This window comes from Anthonomus grandis, chromosome 8 (assembly GCF_022605725.1).
Source record: "Anthonomus grandis grandis chromosome 8, icAntGran1.3, whole genome shotgun sequence".
NCBI classification, from domain to species: domain Eukaryota; kingdom Metazoa; phylum Arthropoda; class Insecta; order Coleoptera; family Curculionidae; genus Anthonomus; species Anthonomus grandis.
The window spans coordinates 1,443,619-1,464,930 of NC_065553.1; the positions used below are offsets into that span (position 1 = coordinate 1,443,619).

The following is a 21,312-nucleotide window of genomic DNA, read 5'->3' on the forward strand; positions in this document are numbered from 1 at the left end:
TTTGAAGAAAATTAGCATTAGCATGTCTTCTTATATCTGGTACTATTTGCTTTTTGAGCAAATGCAGATATCGAGTAGCATTTAAATTATCCTCAATAAAAAATAGTTTCATCATATTACCTTTTTCGGATACTGAGTATGTATTTCACGCATCTAGTTCGGATTTTCATACGACCAATATCTGCACATATGTCGATTCAGCATAAATATCGACTCATAAAAAAAAACATGTTTTTCTAAACATGAAAAATTGATTTTCTTCACATTTTTGCATCGTGATACCACAAAATTCTAAGCGGCGCACAGTGGTGTGAGATATTCCGTATTTCCGGATAAAACTCCTAAACGTATGATAATCGTTTCTGATTATCGAATGATAATTATTTCTCAAAATTTAAAGTGGCCACTGACTTGTATACAAAAATAGCGTGTAGAATTAGAATCAACTTTCCTTTAAGTTTTCGAAGTCGCTGAAAAAATTCAAGCTCAAAAATTTGATGTATTTTTAAAAATTCACCATGGGAACAAAATGGCAGGCGACTTGCATAAAAAAGTAGTGTTTTGTTGCTAAATCAACTTTTATTTACGTTTCTAAGTCGCTAAATTTGAAAATAATGTTCATTTTTTGCATAAAATAAATATACAACATGCCCAAGATAAGGAGGGCCAGTACCGTATCTCCGTAATAATGAGAGATAGAAAGTTGGTTAAATGGGAAGAATTTAGCGTCGTCTTCGGGCCACCATCAACTTTTTTTTTGCAAATACGGACCTGATTTTTTGATATCAGATATTAAAAGTGCTTTTAATTCCGAATTCAGCGGTGTATATCAAGTTGCAGTTCACTCATGTTTTAGACCTTGTTTAAATATCTTTATTAAATATTATTAAATCTTATCTTATCTATCTTCGATGTCTCAGAAGAAAGTAGGTTTTCCATGAGACTTGCTTTTTCATGTTTTTGTGCCTAAAATATTTAGAATAATAATATTATTGAGAAAAATCAATCTAAGGCCTACTCAATACAACTAATTTAATGCTGGCTAATAAATCAATTCAACAACGTTAACAAACAATAACAATACATAGCATGAGTATAAACAGTAACAATAAAAAAGTACAAAATATAAGTATCTACGTCGGTAGTAGATGTTCAAAAAAATGTCCTTCATTTTCTAAGCATAAATACAACTCCTTATCGTGAATTCCAATAAATTATTGAGCATCATTTATATTATACTCTCAAAAGCCTCGAACACCAATCTTCGAAGTCCTTCGGTTTCAAAATTGTTTTTGTAAACGTAATTTTCAACATACCCCCAAATAAATCTAAGGGAATAATGTCGAGGGAACGTGCTGGCCATGGCATTCTGGAATATATGCTGATATGTCTTCTAGTTGATAGATATTCTCTAACTACCCAGGGCATAATGAGCAGGTGCTCCATCTTGTTGAAACCAATGATTTCGAATTTCTACAAGGACAAATTATCTAAAGCTTCCTCTAAATCGTTTTGCAGGTAATGCTCAGAATTCAAATTATGGTGGTAATTGAGGGCCTAAAATTCTTCCCACAATACCAGCCACATATTTAAACCAAAATGCACCTGGTGTCGTACTTGTTTCACCAAACGAGGATTTAATAATGTCAATAATGATGATTTATTCTATTAAAAATACCATTTTTCATTACCATGTTCTCATCAGACCAGTTGATCTGGTTAGGAAAATCTTTCAGATTGCGTTCTAACTTACTTAAGATTGCCGTCTTTCGGGATATTAAGTCAAATACATTTGCTCCGGGTTATAAAAATTTCCATAACTTAAATTGTAACAAGCGAGCATATCAAATTTTTCTTCATTCGAAAACATTTTTACAAAAATTGAAATATGTAAAGTTTATAGTGAACTAATTCATAAATTAATGTCAAACCTCAAACACTCTATGACTACTATCTTCTAAGGCATCGAAAATATTTAATACTGTTTAAACAAGGTGTAAAACATGATTGAACTACAACTTGTGATATACCGGAATACATATGAATTCGTCGCATTTGTTCAGTCCAGTTTGATCTGCAATTTTACGAAGGGACATAGTGGGAGTTATAGCAACTTCACCAAGCACCTCAATCTGAGCGGTCTCATTAAGCAGTCTTGGCTCATTCCTTTTCTTATTGCTAACAAATCCTGTTTCTTCAAATTTAGCTACTAACTCACGGATGTACTTGTGACCAACATTTCTTTCAGGAGGTCTTTCGTTGAATATTGCCGCCGTTCTTGCAAAGCAACGATTTTATGCTCCATAAATGAAAATCATTTCTAGGCGTTCAGCAATAGTGAAAACCATTTTAAGAAACGACACTAATAATTGAAAACTATTGAAATTATTTAGGAAGTTAACTTTCACAGATTTTTTTCACTGATTCTAAAAGAACATGAAATAAATAATGAACACTAGAAAATGGTAAAAGAAATAGGGGTTGCCATTCAAAATTTTGGGGGTAGGTGCTCTGGGAGTTGAAAGTAACACGACAACAAATGCCTCAAAAATTGTCCCCCTTGATATGTAAATTGACGTGTTTCGCCTAATTTTCATACTATCATTGGTAGAGGCAATATTAAGTGCTGGTCGTTTTCAAATTGTCACCATTATTTTTATTTAGATCTGGTGATGCATTTAGGGGCTTAACACGTGTAACCAAGTAATCTCTAATCGTAATATAAGTTCGATACTTTGACCAAACTTGTAGTTTTTCGTGAGCGAACGAGTGAGATTATTAACCTTGACTTAAATTCAATGAAGTACTGGTGTGACTCAAATAAACCATATCTTAATATATTAAAAACAAACATTATGTATTTTAAATGCTGCTTATCTTGAGAACGAGAATTTATTAAATTTCTTTAGATCTTATTTTTTTTTTAAAGGAAGCAGCTGGTGGTCAGTATAACTTCTTTTGTATATCAAGGATCCGTGTAGGACCCAAGCCTATTATAAATAGTTTAATTTATAGTGGGTTTCATGAAACTGAATGAAATTCTCTTTTAGGTTTCGAAATCCATTTTGCCAATCTCATACCCCCATTCGAGGACGCCACATTTTCACGACTAGCGGGTATTAAAGCGCAATTTCTAAAAGATAGCAATTGTCCCGACTCCGTTATGATCGGCACAATTGTACTTCAATTAGGAAACGTCTTGTGGCTGGACGATGTCTATGAAATAAGGGAGATGCACGATAAAACGTTTCCAACTATGGGATTTCAGCTCAGCAGAGAGCTCGTAAGTTAATTACTAGGAAATATCAATAATTCAATTTTAAACTGCTCTTGTACCATTTTAGGTTAAAGAAGGGTTGGCAGTTAAAAGCCCTAAACCTTTGAAGAACCTTTATAAGTTGTGCAAAGAATGTGGAATAGATTTGCCTGAATATAAAGTGTCTAAACGAGTAGTGAGGAATGTTATGGAGGAAAAACAGGCGATACCGAATTGGGCCTTTTTAAATATTGAGGAGTTACATGAGGTTACTTTTACGTTTGCAGAAAGTCCAGAGAATTTTTATGTTAGGCAAAATAAGTTTACCAGACAGTAAGTATTTAGGTTTATTTTTTTTAGAAGTCTTCAGAATAATTTATAAATAAATTAGTGCACAATTTTGACCATGTACTTGAATCCAATATGTTCAGTTGCTAATAATAGGCAGAAATAATTTTTTTCTTACAGGCACTTAATAATTAATAATATAGATAGAATAAAAATTTAAATTTCTTGACTTTTTATAATTGGACTTTATCTATTTTTTCAAAAAAGACTAAAAGTGTCTTCAGAGTAATCTATAATCAATTATTTTAAAATGTTGACTACAAGAGTCCAATTCATTGACGTGCCGATAATAGACAAATTAATTTTTTATTTACTGAAGTAAACTTCCAGTTTACGGACTTTTAGTATATGGATTTTAGTTATTTGTTAAAAAAAAGACTGTTATTTGTTAAAAGAGTCTCTAGATTAGTCCATAAATAAATAATTACACAATTTTGACTATTAGAACCCAAGTTATTGGCTTGCCAATAAGACACAAACTATTTTGTTTCCTACAGGCATTCCTGGAATAAAAAATGTCAAGACTAAGAGTGTCTTAAGAGTAAGTTTATAAATCAATAATTGTAAAATTTCGACTACTAGAGTCCAAGTCAGTGACGTGTCATTAAGAGACAAATTATTTTCTACGGTTCTACTTTCGTTAAAAGCTTTAAGATGGTTGATATGGTTCATTCTTCAGAAGATTCTTCAACTGTGTCTGTTACTGTTTATTCAAGTGGCGATTGAACATCTTCAGGAATTGGAACTACTTGAAACATATCATCCATTATTTTTCCAAGAGACCACACAAAAAAATAAATCAAAATTCCAAGTCAGGGGCTCATTAAACATATTTATATATAATTTCTTAAAAAGCTACATGTGTTTCGTTCCTATCGGAGCATCATCAGGCCTAAAAATAAATAAAATTAGTACAAAAAGAACGCTTATAAAATATGCTAAAAATATATGAGACCCTGATTTGGAGTTTTTTACTTTTGTTTTGTTTAATTGTAACTAGGTCAACATGTTTTACAGTTGTTGATTCAACCGAAGGCTCTTCACCTGAACTGTTCTCAGTGGATTCCTGAATGTTCAGTGTAGTAAGTAACTCATCAGATTGAATTAGTGATAATTCTGCAGCAATCAATATCTAAATTTGATGATACAGTTGTCTAGTAGAGTTGTGCGGTTACTTCGTCTTCAATACTTGGGTCTTCAGTTAATACCTTATGTTCAGTAGACTGTATGGTTTGTGCTTCAGTAAAGTCTACAGAAGATAATGTGCTCATCTCTCCAGTTGCTTCTGTAGTCACCTCAGCTTCAATTGTGCTTAAGATTTTATATTTCTTGGTTAATTATTGTAGCAAGCCTTTAGAAGAGGTGGTAAACTCTTCACTTCCATTTACCTTCATAGTCAAACTCGTTGGTGCTATTGCAGTGTACACTTGTAGGTTTCTCTGTAAAGTCTATAGAAGACACTGTTGTCTTCTCTTTTGATTCACTAGCAAGAGAAAATGATTCTGTAGCTACATTAGATTTGTTTAATGCAGATTCGGCGGTTGCTTGTATAAGATCCACTAAAGGTGTGGCAGTTTTTCACTTTCATTTGCTCTCCTTGGATTCAGTTCTTAGGGGTCTATACCTGCATGCTTTAGACCCAAAATATTGATTATACCTAAGAGACAATTTTTTTTTTTAAAGGAACTATTGAAATAAAATTTCTTTACTTTTATTCATTTGATTGTAGTTGTTTCCTCAAAAATGGCTAAAAGAGTCTTCAGAGTAATCCATAAATCAATAATTGTAATATCTTGACTACTAGAGTTCAAATCATTCACGTGCAATAGACAAATTATTTCGTTTCTTACTGGCACTAATTACAAACTTATTTAGAATTTAAACTACGGCCCCAATTAAATTTAAAGCACATAACATGCAATTTTAATGCATCAGATTAAAAACGTCCATATAAAATGCATTGAAAATTTGGAAAAACTTGATGTGCCAGAATCTTGAGAGGTAACAAACCAAAACATGTTTAGAATGGACTACAAAAACATTATCAATGGTAATATTGCGGGGAGCTCTCAAAAACACAGGATCTTAGCTAGCGGTTGTATTATTCAGAGTAGGCCATAAATTCTAAAATTTTGACTCCTAGAGTCCAAGTCATTGACGTGGCGATAATGGATAAGTTATTTTGTTTCTTCTTGACACTCTTGGAGAAAAATTCCAATTTTCGGACTGTTAGTTATTTCTTTAAAAAAGACTAAAAGAGTCTTTAGAGTAGTCTATAAATCAATAATTAAACTATTCTGACTATTAGAACCCAAGATATTTACTTTCCAATAAGACACAAAACATTTTGTTTCTTACAGGCACTCCTTAAATAAAAAATGGCAATTTCTTGACTGTTTGTGTATTAATTTTAGGCGTTTCTTTAAAAAAGACTAAAATAGCCTTTAGATTTTTTAACAACGAAGCCACTTCGGCAGGTTCTACTTTCTTTAGAGGTTTTAGGATGGTTGATTCATTAGAAAATTCTTCAACTTTTTCTGTCACAGTTTCTTTAAGTGGCGATTGAACATGTTCAGGAATTGTAACTAAGTCAACATTTTTTTATATTTGATCAATCAACCAGAGGCTTTCTCTCTGGATGTTCACTGTAGTAAGTAATTCATCAGATTGAATTAGTGATGATTTTGTAGCGTCAATATCTAAACTTGATGACACAGTTGTCACAAATATTGAAGCATTAGTAGAGTCTCCTTCTATGAGTTCTTGAATTAATAATGTTTCTTCCTCGCGGATACTTGGGTGTGCAGTTAGTACCCTAAGTTTAGTAGACAATATGGTTTGTGCCTTGGTAAAGCTACAGAAGAGAATGTGCTCATTTTTCCAGTTATTTCTGTAGTCACATCAGGTTCAATGGTGCTTAAGAATACAAATTTGTTGGTTAATTCTTGTAGCAAGCCTTTAGAAAAGACGGTAAACTCTTCACTTCCATCTATCCCCAATGAGTCAAACTTGTTGGTGCTATTATAGTGCACACCTGTAGGTTTCACTGTAAAGTCTACAAAAGATACTGTTGTCATCTCTTTTTGATTCACTAGCATTTCTAAGAGAAAATGTTTCTGTAGCCTATTAGATTGATTCAATGTAGATTCGGTGGTTACTTCTTGTATAAGATCCGCTGAAGGTGTGGAGAGTTCGTTACTTCCATTTGCTCTCATTGGATTCACTTCATTCAGTTCAAGTCTACACAAGGTGCTACTACTTCCTTAGCAGGAGAAAATGGTTTTGTAATCACATCACTTGGAGTCCATGCAGATTCAGTGCTTGCTTCCATGTATAAGGTTTACTGAAGCTTTCTTCTACTCTTTACCCTCTATTGTATTCAGTTCACTAGGGTCTAGACCTGCATGCCTTAGATACAAGATATTCACTTGCCAATAAGATACAACTTATTTTGTTTCTTATAGGCAATCCTGGAATAAAAAATTGCAATTTCTTGGCTGCTGGTAAATGAATTTTAGGCGATTCTTTAAAAAAGACTTAATTAGCTTTTATACTATTCTATACTGAACTATTTTGACTACAAGACGAGACCCAAGCTATTCACTTGCTAATAAGACACAAATGTTTATTTTTTATAGGAACTCCTGGAATAAAAAATTCCAATTTTTCCAGAGTAATCCATAAATCAATAATTGTAAAATTTTAATTGCTAGAGTCCAAGTCATTGACGTGCATGCACATTGTTTTGTCTCTTACTGATACTCTTGGAATAAAAATTCAAATTTCATGACTTAATGATTGGATTTTAGTCATTTTTTCAAAAAAAGAACAAAAAATGTCTTTAGAGTAGTCTTTAAACCAAAAATACCACAATTTTGACTACAAGGACCTTAGATATTTTGTTTACTTGCCAATACAAATTCATTTTTCCTTTAAGACTAATTGACTCAATATCACAAAATAAATTTTACACACAAGACAAATTAATTTCTTCTATACTGACATTCTTGGAGAAAACTTCCAGTTTCCGGATTTTTAATAAATGGATTTTAGTTATTTCTTAAAGGAAAAAAACTAAAAGAGTCTTTAGAATAGTCCATAAAATAAATAATTACACAAATCTGACTAATAGAACAGAAGATATTCACTAGTTAATTAGACACAAATTATTTTGTTCCTTACAGGCAATCCGGAATAAAATTGCAATTTCTTGACTGTGTTTATGATTGAATTTTAAGTGTTTCTTTTATAAAAACTAAAATATCCTTTAGAGCATTCCATATTGCACTATTTTGGCTACAAGACCCAAGATATTCACTTGCCAATAAAAGACAAATTAATTTTTTCTTACTGGCATTCTTGGAATAAAAATTTCAATTTCTTTACTTTTATTGCTTTGATTGTAGCTATTTGCTCAAAAAATACTAAAAGGGAGTCTTCAGAGCAGTCATTAATCAATAATTGCAATGTTTTGGCTACTAGAACCTAAGCTATTCACTTGCCAATTAGACCCAAATTATTTTATCTTTTATAGGCACTCCTAGAATAAAAAATTCAATTTTTTTTCAAAAAAAGACTGAATATCTCTTCAGAGTAGTCCATAAATCAAAAATTGTTAAATTTTGACTCCTAGAGTCCAAGTCATTGACGTGCCGATAATGGACAAGTTATTTTGTTCTTTTCTGACACTCTTAGAGAAAAATTCCAATTTTCGGACTTTTAGTTAATGGATTTTAGTTATTACTTTAAAAAAGACTAAAATAGCCTTTAGACTTTTCTAGGATATAATAATTGTAATATTTTTTCACTTTTTGCAATCGCTTCTAATTCCTTTTTGAACAACGAAGCCACCTCGGAAGGTTCTACTTTGGTTAGAGGCTTTAGGATGGTTTATTCTTCAGAAAATTCTTCAACTGTTTCTGTCACAGTTTCTTCAAGTGGCGATTGAACATCTTCAGGAATTGTAACTAAGTCAACATTTTTTACAGTTGATGATTCAATTAACGGCTTTTCCCCTGAAGTTCATTGTAGTAAGTATTTCATCAGATTGAATTAGTGATGATTCTGTAGCGTCAATATCTTAACTTGGTGACACAGTTGTCACAAATATTAAAGCATTAGTAGAGTCTTCTTCTATGAGTTGTTAAATTACTGTGGTTACTTCCTCGTCAATACTTTACTACTACGGTTTTCAGTTAGTACCTTATGTTCAGTAGACTGTATGGTGTGTTGCCTCAGTAAAGTCTACAAAAGTCTTCATCTCTCCGGTTGCTTCTGTAGTCACATCAAGTTCGATGGTGCTTAAGAATATATATTTGTTGGTTAATTCTTATACCAAGGCTTTAGAAGTGGTGATTTGCCCCAAATGAGTCAAACTCGTTGGTGCTATTGGAGTGTACACCTCTAGGTCTCACTGTAAAGTCTACAGAAGACACTGTTGTCATCTCTTTTGATTCACTAGCAAGAGAAAATGATTCTGTAGCCTAATTAGATTGATTCAATGCAGATTAGGTGGTTGGTTCTTGTGTAAGATCCACTGAAGGTATGGACTGTTCTTCACTTTTATTTGCTCTCATTGAATTCAGTTCATTGGTACTATTGGGGTCTATACTTGCAGGTTTCAGAGTTATAAAGTCTACTACTTCATTAGCAATAGAAAATGGTACAAACCCATTCATCACCACAGTCACATCAGATGGAGTCCATGTAGATTCGGTGCTTGCTTCCGTGTGTAAGGTTCACTGAAACTTTCTCCAGTTCTTCACTCCCGTTTACTCCTATTGTATTTAGTTCATTAGGAGTTCTACACCTGATAGACTCAAGATATTCACTTGCCAATAAGAGACAAATTAATTTTTCCTTCAATGCACTTTTGGAATAACAATTTCAATTTATTTACTTTTACTGATTTGGTTATATTCCTTAAAACTAAATGTTCCTCAAGATATTCACTTACCAGTAAGGGACAAATTAATTTTTTCTTACTGGCACTTTTAAAATAAAATAATTTAAATTTCTTTAATTTTACTGATAAAAAAAAGAGAATCTTCAGAGTATCTGTTAATTAATAATTGCAATATTTTGTTTACTAGAAGCCTAAGAAGTTAAGAAACTTGCCAATAAGATATAAATTATTTTATCTTTTATAGGCACTCCTAAAATAAAAAATGCCAATTTAAAAAAAAAGTCTGAATATGTCTTCAGAGTAATCCATAAATCAATAATTGTAAAATGTTGACTCCTAGAGTCCACGTCATTGACGTGCCTTTAAGAGACAAATTATTTTGTTTTTTACAGACACTTTTTGGATAAAAGTTCAAATTTCTTGACTTTTAATGATTAGATTTTAATCATTTCTTCAAAAAGTCTTTAGAGTAGTCTTTAAACCAATAGTACCACAATTTTGACTACTAGGATCTAAGATGTTCACTTGCCCATTAAATTTACATTGTCATTGCAAGTATTTTTGTTACATAGCTCAAATAGTAACTATCATCAACTTTTTTTTACGTTAATAAAGAAAGTTTAAAAACTAATAATAAAATTTAATATAATAAATAATATAATTATAGTGGCATTTCCTTAGGTCCTGAGATATGCTATATATATAATATATATATGAAATTTTAGAACTGCTACTTTTTTTGTAACTACTTCAAATTATTCAATATTTTAACAGTTTGTTCATTTAACTGCAGCGGTACTCTCTAACTCGATAAACATAGAAATAGACAAGAAAAAATATAGAAAGAAAATATCTTTCTATGCGCGATTAGCACTCGCTAAATTTTCTCTATGTCACTCAGCATCGTTCGGCTTTAGACATTCTTATACTACCCAATCTACAAACATTAGCCTATTTTTATAGCTAATGGGATTTTTCACAGCCCACAATGTCAATTATTGAAATGTCATTCGACATTATCGATCTTTTAAGTAATAAGTATGCTTTGTTATTGTTTCTGTTTTCATCCTATATCCATAAGGGATGCCGATAAGGGAAAAGTTTTCTTATCAATTTTTGAAGTAATTTTAGGTATCAATAAGACGGCGAATTTTATGATGGATCCTTCTAATTTTATCTTATCTCTTTCCTAGTGTGTATTTATAATAGCTTAATAAATATTTTTGTTTTTTTATTTAAATATATTTACTATTAAATTAATATTTTAATATTTGTCTTAAAATATAGATTTAAGATAATAATATTATTAATTTTGCCTTAGAAATGGAAGAGAAAGAACAAACGATTGAATTAAGGATAAAAGGATTATATATATATATAGTATTTTCAAAATTTGTGAGGAGTAATAAAACCCTAATTATTTGTTGTAATCAAGTGATTTAAGTAAGTTATTTTTTTGTGGACTTTTATGGTTTAACATTTTCTAATTAAATACTATTCTTTATTTAATTATTAAGTTTCATTTAGAATCACTTTCAAGCCGACCCTATTCCCTTTATCACTTCTTAAAAACGTTGGTCCTTGCACAATGGGGCTTAATGATCTAATACGAGAATATGAAAATTCGTTGATTTTCAAATCTGCTACAAAAACATCCCCACAACAAAGATAAATACATCTTTTTTTCAATGTACTAAAAAGAGACGAAAGCAATAGCAAGACCAAACAACCTTATTCTATATTTCTATTCCGAAGGTTTTTCTTCTTTCGAGTTAGAGAGTTCGCTCGCTGTTCTTAACTTAGACAGTAGGCCTTTGCATATTAAGTTGCATGCACAATTAAAACAAATTCTCGGTACATTGGCAGCAAAAATCGACTTGAATAAATTTTTTTAATATCAACTTAATAAGATTAATGTAATAAAGAATGTCCGACAAATAATAAACACAATGTATGTCTTGAAATCAAATGTTTTCGTCTAATATTAAATTTCTACCATTTCTACCAAAACAAATATTCTACCATTGGTAAAATACGTGTTTGATTTAGTTTAATGTAAATTTGTGAGTCTATCCAGTTTACGCTTGAAATTAATTTACATTATCGTACAACTTTCTAATTGTTATTAACATTTTAGATTAGAAGACCTTGAACATTTAATCCAACAAGAAATCCGCAAACCATTTTATCCCACCTTAAAAGAGGTAAAAGTGGGCCAGTGTTGCCTTTACCAAGACGAAGTGTCGAAAGAATACGGCAGAGGACTCGTATTAGAAATCGAGAATAACGAAGCTAAAATTATGTCAGTGGATTACGGCGACATCTGCTGGGACCAAACGGCTAATTTAAAACATATTTCCAACGAGGTCATATTAAAATTGCCGTTTCAAGCCGTAAGATGTTCGCTGATTGGCGTTAAAAGTATTGACGAAGAGTGGAGTTTTGAGGCGGTGGATCTTTTGTATAAGATGGCATATGAAGATGGTAAGGATTGAGGCAAAGATGAAATTTGTAGTAATGTCTCTGTTTAAACGGATACGATGCATCAAAGTTCATTTTTCTCATAGAAAGTTATATAAAACGTTATGTTTTCTTTTCATAGATCTTTGTACTAAACTACGTTTGCTTTATGTAAAAGTGAACTCGAAACAAGACAATCCGCAAGTGAGGGGTCAATTTTGCTACTCTGTCACGGTAAAAGAGGGCCTAAACAGGCGCGTCCTGATAAATAAATTATTATTGGACTGCGGTTTTGCTATGCGGACCGATGAAGAGATTATGGACTTTGATTTGCCGGAAGTCCAAGAGGAAGTCGATGACGATATCATCGAGGAAGATCAGCCTGAATTTATGGAAGAAGTTGAACAAGTTGACGAGGAGTTCCCTAGCGCGCCCAACCCTGGTATGACCCATTTTTATTAGTTATTATAATAATAATAATAATAAATCGTCTTTATTTAACAAACCCTGCAAATTACAGTATTTGCCTGAACAGGCGAAGATTAGCTATAAGCTACTCTTTATCTCTTAACCTATCCACTTTAAAAAAAATAAATAAATAAACTAAAATTAATACTACTTTAAAGTAAAACATTTGTTCCATGAGCTAAGTAACAATTAAATAAATTAACCAAGAACAACCCATCATTGATGTTCCAAGAATAGATCTTTATAGGATCTTCAATAAAAATAAATGATAAAATGAAAATTTGGCCTGAAACGATTAAATAGAATGACAGCTTGATGGGTGAAAGAACGTTCAAACATTGATGTAGTATGACGTGGCATTGAAAGTACCTTATATATACCTTATATTACGACTATGAACCTCAGTTCTGTAAATCATCTTTTCACACAAAGACACAGGTGTGCGTGTTTTAAATAGGCGATATAAAAATACTTGTATTATTATTTACTTACATACTTGTTGTATTTATTCAACTTAAATATATTCACAATTTTCAGCCATTTAAGTTGTAGTATAGCTTGTGATACATGGTCGTATTTCCTAAGATTATTAATAAAACGACAACATGTGTTTTGAATACGCTGCAAGCGCTTTTGCGTTATTCTATCTAGACATGGGTAATACACAATTATACAATAATTAATGATAGACATAACCAAGGATTCAGAAAGCTTTTTTCTTGTTTTGTAATTTAAAATACTTTTATTTGCATAAAGCATTCGCAAGTGTAAATAACATTTTTGTAACAACATATTGCAGTGATCCCTAAATTTGAGAGATGTGTTAACAATGAGACCCAAAATTTTTACGTGATTTGAAAAAGTGAGAGTAGTATTATTAAGCGTAATATTAAGTGTATTTTCTATGTTATGCCGTTGATTGCGACCCGCAAACAATAGAACTTTAGTTTTAATAGGGTTAATCTGCAAATTATGTTTACTGGAGAAATTCATTATCTGCTCCAAATCAAAATTAATGGAGTCTGCTGCAAGCTGAACGTTATGTGGATTAATTAGGTGAAGAACCTGAGTATCGTCCGCATACAGGTAGACGTCCGAGTTTAAGGCTACGTTAGGTAGATCAGAGGTATAGATTAGGAACAAAAGTGGCCCCAATATAGATCCCTGCTGTATCCCGGAAACTATTACTTTTGATTCAGAATATTCATTTTGTACCCGTACTCGCTGCGACCGTCTCCATAAATACGATTTAAAAAACGATAGGATGGAGTCATCACAACCAAAATAAGACAACTTGGCAACGAGCAAGTCATGATCAATCAAGTCAAATGCCTTTGAATAATCCAGTGTCACCAAAATCACAGCCAACTTTTTGTCTAAGGCTGTAATGATATTATCTGTAATATTTAGAAGAGCAGTAGTAGTGCTATGCTCTTTTCTAAATCCGGATTGTTGAGCTAGCAGAATAGTAGTCTCACAAAGGTTATCCATTAGTTGACTATGTACTATTCTTTCCAAGATTTTTTAGAGAAAAAAAAAAAGAATGGCATTCCATTTTAAAAAAATGCTGCTTATATCGCCCTACTTTTTTGAAGCACCCTGTATACTTTAAAATATTTTCCAGATATGCGCTATCAGGTCCTAAATTTTTTTTTTTAATTTCTATTTTTTTTTTAAGAAAATTTTAACCTAATTTTTTTAGGCTTTATGGAAGACCGACGCACTGTTGCAGGACCCTGTATATATTCCATTTTTATTTAATTCATTGTCATTAAGGTTTAGTTTTGGTTAATAAATGGTAAAATAAGATTTGTTGTAAATAGCGATTGATTTAATTTTATATGTGGATAAGCAAACTCCTTAAAGCAATTTTGTAAAAATTCTGATAAATTTTTATTATTATAAATAATGTTTGCACGATCGTATAAACTTTTTCCCACACCTCTCTTTACTGATAATTAGAATTAAAATTTGAATTTGGTTTACGGTAAATCCTAGTTCCAAATTTTGTAATCTTTTTTTATTAAAATACGAAGAAAAGGAAGTTGACCATCAACCTCCTTTTCGAGAGTACATTTTTAAGTAGAGTCTTCAGAGTAGGGATGGCTGCCTAATACTGGAACTGATCCCGCGGAACTGATCCTTACGGTTGGAACAGTGGACTAACTGATCCACTAGAAATTTTACGAGTCCAAGTTCGAGTCCGGACTGGTTTACGTTTAGACCGTACAAGTAGCGCGAAGCGCCACCGCCCTTAGATCGGTGTTTAATTATGTCGTATTGATGGTTCAAGTCCGAACTAATTTTGTTTGGTGTGATGCGGACGGACTGGCACTGTTTTGTTGATATTCCGAAATAGTCAAAATACTCTTACCTTATTATTATTATTCTAGTTTGGGTTTTAAATTACAACTGATGGGGATTTACACTATGTTATAATAAACACAGTAGGTAGCTATTTATTTTTAAGTATTAAACATAGAACACAGATAAGACTTTTGAAAATAAAATGTATTCCTTGTAATAAAAAAACACAAAACAAAAATGGTATTTATTTCTTATACCAAAAAAATATAACAAAAAACATACTCTAGTAGTAAACAGCAGAAAAATACAAAACAAAAATGATATTTAATTCTTTTACCAAAGAAATATAACAAAGAACATATTCTAGTAGTAAACTGCGAAAAAATGCAAACAAAAATAAAACGTTCTTATAAAAAATATAATACCTACATAGGAAACAAAATGTACATTTTAGGAACTGCAAAAAGTACAAAACAAAACTAATTTTCTATAATTTTAACGACCGACGGACGGAGGACGACAAGTTGCTGTGCTTCCAAGAATAGTAAGGTAATATAATATCAATACCGACAAATAATCGATGTTTTAAAAACAATTCAGATATTTTAAATGAATGGCATTATTTACACGAATGGCATAATTCTAACAGAACATGGTACATATTTGTATATTATTTTTGTTAACATTTAGTTATATGGCTATTACGCTTTTTTTATTTAAATAATATCACAAAGAGTTAAATAATTTTTCTTAATACGTTTTTTTTTGATTTTCGATTCGGTTTTAAGTGTTGGCTTTTTTTTATAAACATTAATCGGCGTCATTTTAGTTCCATAGGCCGCAATGTATTTGGATTCCGTTCGGAGTTCGGACACAAACTTGAAACTGATCCGTGGAACAGGTATTTGCTTGGACTGGATCAGTTCGGAACTGATCCGTAAAATTTGTTGGATCAGCCATCCCTACTTCAGAGTAATTGTAATTTAAAAAATTGTCAAGGTCCACATCAAAAAAACATCATCAATATAACCCCACTACAGTGAAAGCTCCCATAAGCGGACACTCACGGTTCCGTAACTTTTGTCCGCTTATGGGAGGTGTCCGTTTAACAGAGAGTATGTGAAGAGTATAAATAACGGGGTATATAATCATGAGGAATGAGGTAATACATAATCATGAGGAAAATAAAACAGAAACTCGCCACATTTTTAAAATATGTATTTATGCTATATATCTATATGTATGTATACGCATACAAAAACATAAATGCTTCAATACATGGTACGAGAATTAAAAAAAAAAAACATTATTCTTTAGCTTTTTGAAAAAAGTTTAAAATGTTTGTCTGACGAAATTTCACCATCTTTTGCTGAAGGAGACAATTTTCGTGATAACTTTCTAAATTTTTTAAATGTTGAAATGCAGTGAAATCATCTTTAGCAAATTTTTTCAATATAGAAATATGATTTAGAGCTTCCTCATATGAATTTATAGTTTTTGAACCTCTTAGTGAGTCCACCAGTTCCACTTCTTCTTCTGAGTCGTTTGGACTACCATATTCAAGTTGGCCTGGGCTTTCTACATCCAAATTCGAAAAGTTGTCAATGGCATTTTCTTCTGTTGTTATGTTATTGTTTAAAGCCAGGAAATCATCTACTTTCTAGGGGTCTGCTACTCCTAAATGTTTGGCATGTCGCAGTAACTGAGCAAGTGTCGCTAAGGGCAGATCGTCTTCAGCATCGCAATAATTTTGCTCAGCAAATTCTGAGCTACAGCCACTTCTTCTGAATCCAGCTTTGCCAAAACAGTTCTTAATTGTAGAGGAATTTACTTTATTCCATGATGTTTTTATAAAATATAAAGCTTCTAACACATTAATAGACTTTGTAAGCTCAGATAAGCTTTGAACATTGTCAATTTTTGTTAAAATATGTTTTAAAATCAAATGCCGATAATAAAAATTAAAGTTCTGTATTATATCTTGATCCAAGGGCTGACAAACTGAAGTTGTGTTTGGCGGTAAAAATATAACTTTCACATTTTTCATTTTCAGATCACGAGGATGAGAGCATTGTTTAAAAATAAAAGAACTTGCCTTTTTTGGATTCCCATTTTTCGGTCGAATTCCAGTAACCACTCAGACAGGATTTCTCGGGTTATCCATGCCTTATTGTTGGATTTCCAAGTCGCTGGTAGATCCTTAATAGCAACGTTTTTTAAAGCACGGGGACGAGCCGCTTTCCCGATCACAATCAAATCGCATTTTTCTCCGGCCATATTTGCACAGAATAAAATGGTTAGTCTATCTTTAGACAACTTTCCACCCACACATGTTTCTCCTTTAAGGGACAGAGTTTTGTCGGGCAATGCGCGAAAAAAAAAGTCCACTTTCATCTGCGTTGTACACGTCTTCTGGTTTGTAGCCGAGCAACATGGACGGAAGTTTCTTCAAAAATTGTGACTTATCAACTTGATTTACTGCAGCAGCTTCGCCAGATATGCATTTGAAACTAACACTATTCCTTTTGCGCCACTTTTGCAGCCACCCGTCGGACGCACTGAAATTATTATAGCCCAAAGTAATGGCGATTTCTTTAGCTTTCATTTTCACTAACGGCCCTGAGATTGGAATGTTCTGACTTCTAGCTTTCACAATCCCTCAAAACATGTTTTGTCTATAGCAAAACCTTCCTTTTTTAAAAAATCCTTCTTTTGATTTATATTAGTTCCTGATTGCCGATTACTCCTGATATCTTCCTTATTTTTGGCAATTTCAGCTGCTTGCGTTTTCCCAATATTAAACCTCTTTGCCAAATGACGAACTGAAACACTTTCTCTGTCTAATACGTTAACAACTTCCATCTTTTCCTTTAACGAGAGCATCCTTTTTTTTGGTGCCATTTTACAGTTACAATAATAAAATATCTCAATCAAGTACGAATTTGCCTGAAATCGGGGAATTACCGAATTTTATGTAGATATGTGCATTGCAATAAGCGGAACTAAGAATCGTCCGGGTATTAGAGTTTCGCGTCCGCTCATGGGAGATTTATTGATCACATACAGAAAAATCTAGTGTCCGCGTCCGTTTATAAGAGCGTCCGCTTATCGGAATGCATTTAACATTGAAAATGATATGCTGAAATTCGGTTCCAGGAACTTTGTCCGGTTAAAAGAGATGTCCGCTTATAGGTGCTGTTCGCAAGGAGAGCTTTCACTGTATATTAAAAGGCTCTCGATCTAATTTATTAATAATTTTAGATTCAAAATTTTTATATTACTTAAAATTGGTGAAGAGAACCCACAGCCATACCAAAGTTTTGTTAATAAAATTCATTATTATATTGGAAATAAAAGTCTGAAAAGTCTTGGTAACTATTCCTTTGGTAAAACCATTTAACCATTAGTACTTTTTGTTCAGTAGTGTAACTCATAGCTGAGTTTTTTAATGTAGAAATTATGATGCAGTGAACATGGACAACTTATTTGACGTTCATCACCAGTCAAGGTAATACATTTTGGCTGGCATACCTGTGAATACGAGGCAATAAAAAAAAGAAATTTTCGTAAAAATATTTGGTTGTTATTCTTAAACGGACAAACCAAAAATAATTAAAGTTATTTTAATGGTTGCAAATTTTGGTATTCTTTAAATTATTCTTCTGTTGCTTTAAAGCTTGATTCTCCATTGAATTTTATAAATGAGCACATGAAGTTATTAACTGAGCACTGAAGTTACTTCTGCTCTATAAAATCATAAATTCCTTGACTGATACGCCAGAGCTTTTAGGAGTTGTTGGATTCTTTGTACCTTAAAGGGTGCTTCGCGTTGACTCTTTTTTATATATTTGCTAAATATTTTTACATTTCAATGGTTGTTATAATCTTATCACCGTTAATAAACTATTATTATTATATATCAATGTTTTCCAGATATATTACAGTTTGACATTGACGGTTTCGACTGCGTGATATTCGACCCCAGCCAATTCCTTATCGATACCAAAGCAGCAAAATCAACCAAAGATAATCGAACCGAAACCGAAGCACCTCGTGATTTACCTGCGATAAAAGCCGCCCCCGAAGTCAATTACTTGACTCCCGCAGTTGTTTGGTCCCAAACGGGCGAATACCTAAAACTAAACATTCAAGTTTCCGAAGTAAACCATCCCGAAATGACCGTCAAAAAGTCGAGACTCTTCTGCTTTAGGTAAGTCGTAACTCTATATATTATTGGTGATTCTTGGGCAAAATGTCAATACTTCAGTTAAGTATTAAGAGCCCAAAAATAAACATAAAAGTCTATACAAACTTCCCAAATACATGGTGTTAAGTTTTTATTTAATTTTTCTATTTTTTAAATGAAATCGAAACACGAATTCGAATCTTATCTTAATATCGGTGTTAATTATAAAGAGCGCCATCTACACGTCTGTTTACTATTGTGGACGATCACAACTTTTTGGTACTGCCCTGTATTATATTTTTAAGTAAATTAAATAAGTCTTTTGCCATTTTTACATCAAAAAGATGTTAAAATCTGTTAATAGTTGATATGAGCAACCGTTTTTGAGATTTTTCTAGAAAATACATATTGTTGATTTAGTTTTATATAAAATTATTGTCCAATTATATTCAAAAAAACATAAGCAATTTTCAAAAATTCCACCATTTACTTCTAAGCGCATGTCAGCTTTGTGCTGAATAGCTCGGGTTGTTCTATGGTCAGTTTCGGACAAATTTCTTAAAGCTTGTGCTATGTTTGTTATCCGATCCAGTAATGCTTCTCCTGTATTTCCTTTAGTGGAATATACCAGTGATTTGAACCACCCGCAAAGGCAATCCAACGGTTTAAGGTCTGGCGATCTAGGTGGCCAATTATACGGACCACCCCGACCGATCCATCAATTTAGAAAGTTTTGGTTTAAAAAATCTCTTATAGGTAAACTGTAGTGTGCAGGGGCTCCATCATGCTACAAATACATATTTTATCTTACATTAAGAAGAACATTTTCTAATAATTTCCCAAGTGATTTTCAAGAAAGTCTAAATACTTTTCCTGTAAATCTACCGTCTTATAAATATAATACCCGTATTATAAATGGGCCAATTAAATAACCATCTAACATTCCACACCACATGCTAATGCTAAATTTATGTTGGAAATAATCACATCAAAATATTAAAAAATAACATATGACCTTTATCAATTCGAGAAAGGTTAATTTGTTGCAATGCAATACATAAAAAACTATAATAACAACGGGATTCAAGGTAAAAGTAGTGATGTGATTTGTTAATGTTGTTATTTTAAAATGCTGCAAAGGACTTCGTTGTTGTTGTTCAGGTGGGTCTTGATGGTAAAGGATAAGAAACCTCCTGTATATTAGACGAAAATTGGTTGCAAACACCTGTCAATGCTTACGTCTTAAAAGGGAATATTCAAACCAAAAAATCATCCTGAATAAGTTGATAATCTGAAAAAAAAAACAAAATTTTCCTTATTCAAGTAAAAACTAGTTTTATTTTTTAAAATAGAGGCTCTGACTTATAAACTCTCTTTTATTTATAAACTCAATACTGCTAACATCGCGAGAATAAAGCTAACATGGTGAGTTAGATATATTAGAGGGTCGTATCTCTAGGATGCACGTGTTTAAAAAGTTGTGCGGTCATTGGCGAAAACTTGAACTAATAAATATCGCTAGGATACTTCGCAATTAATTATTTTAAAATTTTAAAATTCTACGTTAACCTAGTTTTCTTGGTAAATGCTTTTATTAATTAATTTTAAATGATTCCTAGTATGAAAATTCGAAGTAACTGAAAAATTTACTAAGGAGCACACAATATAGGCTAAATTCAGCAAAAATGAAGGACATTGGCTGTAATTACACAAGATTAGAAGAACCAAAAAAAGATCCTTTCTAGCGCTTTCTGTCATGCCTTAACTGAAATACTTCCACTATTTAACTGACATTTTAAAAACTTGTAAGTCTTAGGGTAAAGCCTAATCACAAGAACTCAAATTTGAAGTACAAACATGACCATAACAGGAGGAATAGACATAATCTGTGTTCTGTAAAAGTAATGGCACACTGTGGTCATAAATGACTATATTTTCAATAAATCACATATTTGGACGTATATAATAATTCATCTTGTCAGGCACTTAAAAAATATTTTAACCTAAAGTAGAAGAATAAAATTTTATTTTGAGCACATTGAAAACTTTAAATGTAAATATGTCGAAAAGGGTCAATCGTAGCGATATTTTTGAAATTTACTTTTTTTAAGCAAAACTGTTTGCATAATGCATATTTTAAATAGCAAATTAAATTATGCCAAGCCTAAAAAAGTTAGGGAGTTTAAAAAAAATCAAAATGTTGTTGGTGGCAACTCTATGACAAAATTTAAAAAAAAAGGTTAATTTTAAGATTTGCCATATAAAAAAATGTATTGTCCAAATTTTGTTAAAAACTAAGAATAAATGCTAAATTTATAGCCAAAATTAAAAAAAAAATACATTAAGTTTATTACCCAGTTTCTTGGTTGTCTTTGACTTTCA

At 32.0% G+C, this 21,312-nt stretch overlaps 1 protein-coding gene across 1 annotated transcript in view; it reads left to right on the plus strand.

Annotated features, from left to right (window-relative positions):
- The window catches only part of LOC126739498 (putative ATP-dependent RNA helicase TDRD12), an 82,734-nt gene that overhangs the window by 50,904 nt on the left and 10,518 nt on the right, over positions 1–21,312 (plus strand). Inside the window, exons 17-21 of the mRNA XM_050445205.1 lie at positions 3,051–3,283; positions 3,345–3,589; positions 11,647–11,993; positions 12,112–12,411; positions 18,678–18,954. Coding sequence (XP_050301162.1) covers positions 3,051–3,283; positions 3,345–3,589; positions 11,647–11,993; positions 12,112–12,411; positions 18,678–18,954 — 1,402 coding nt within the window. The remainder of the gene's footprint in view (positions 1–3,050; positions 3,284–3,344; positions 3,590–11,646; positions 11,994–12,111; positions 12,412–18,677; positions 18,955–21,312) is intronic.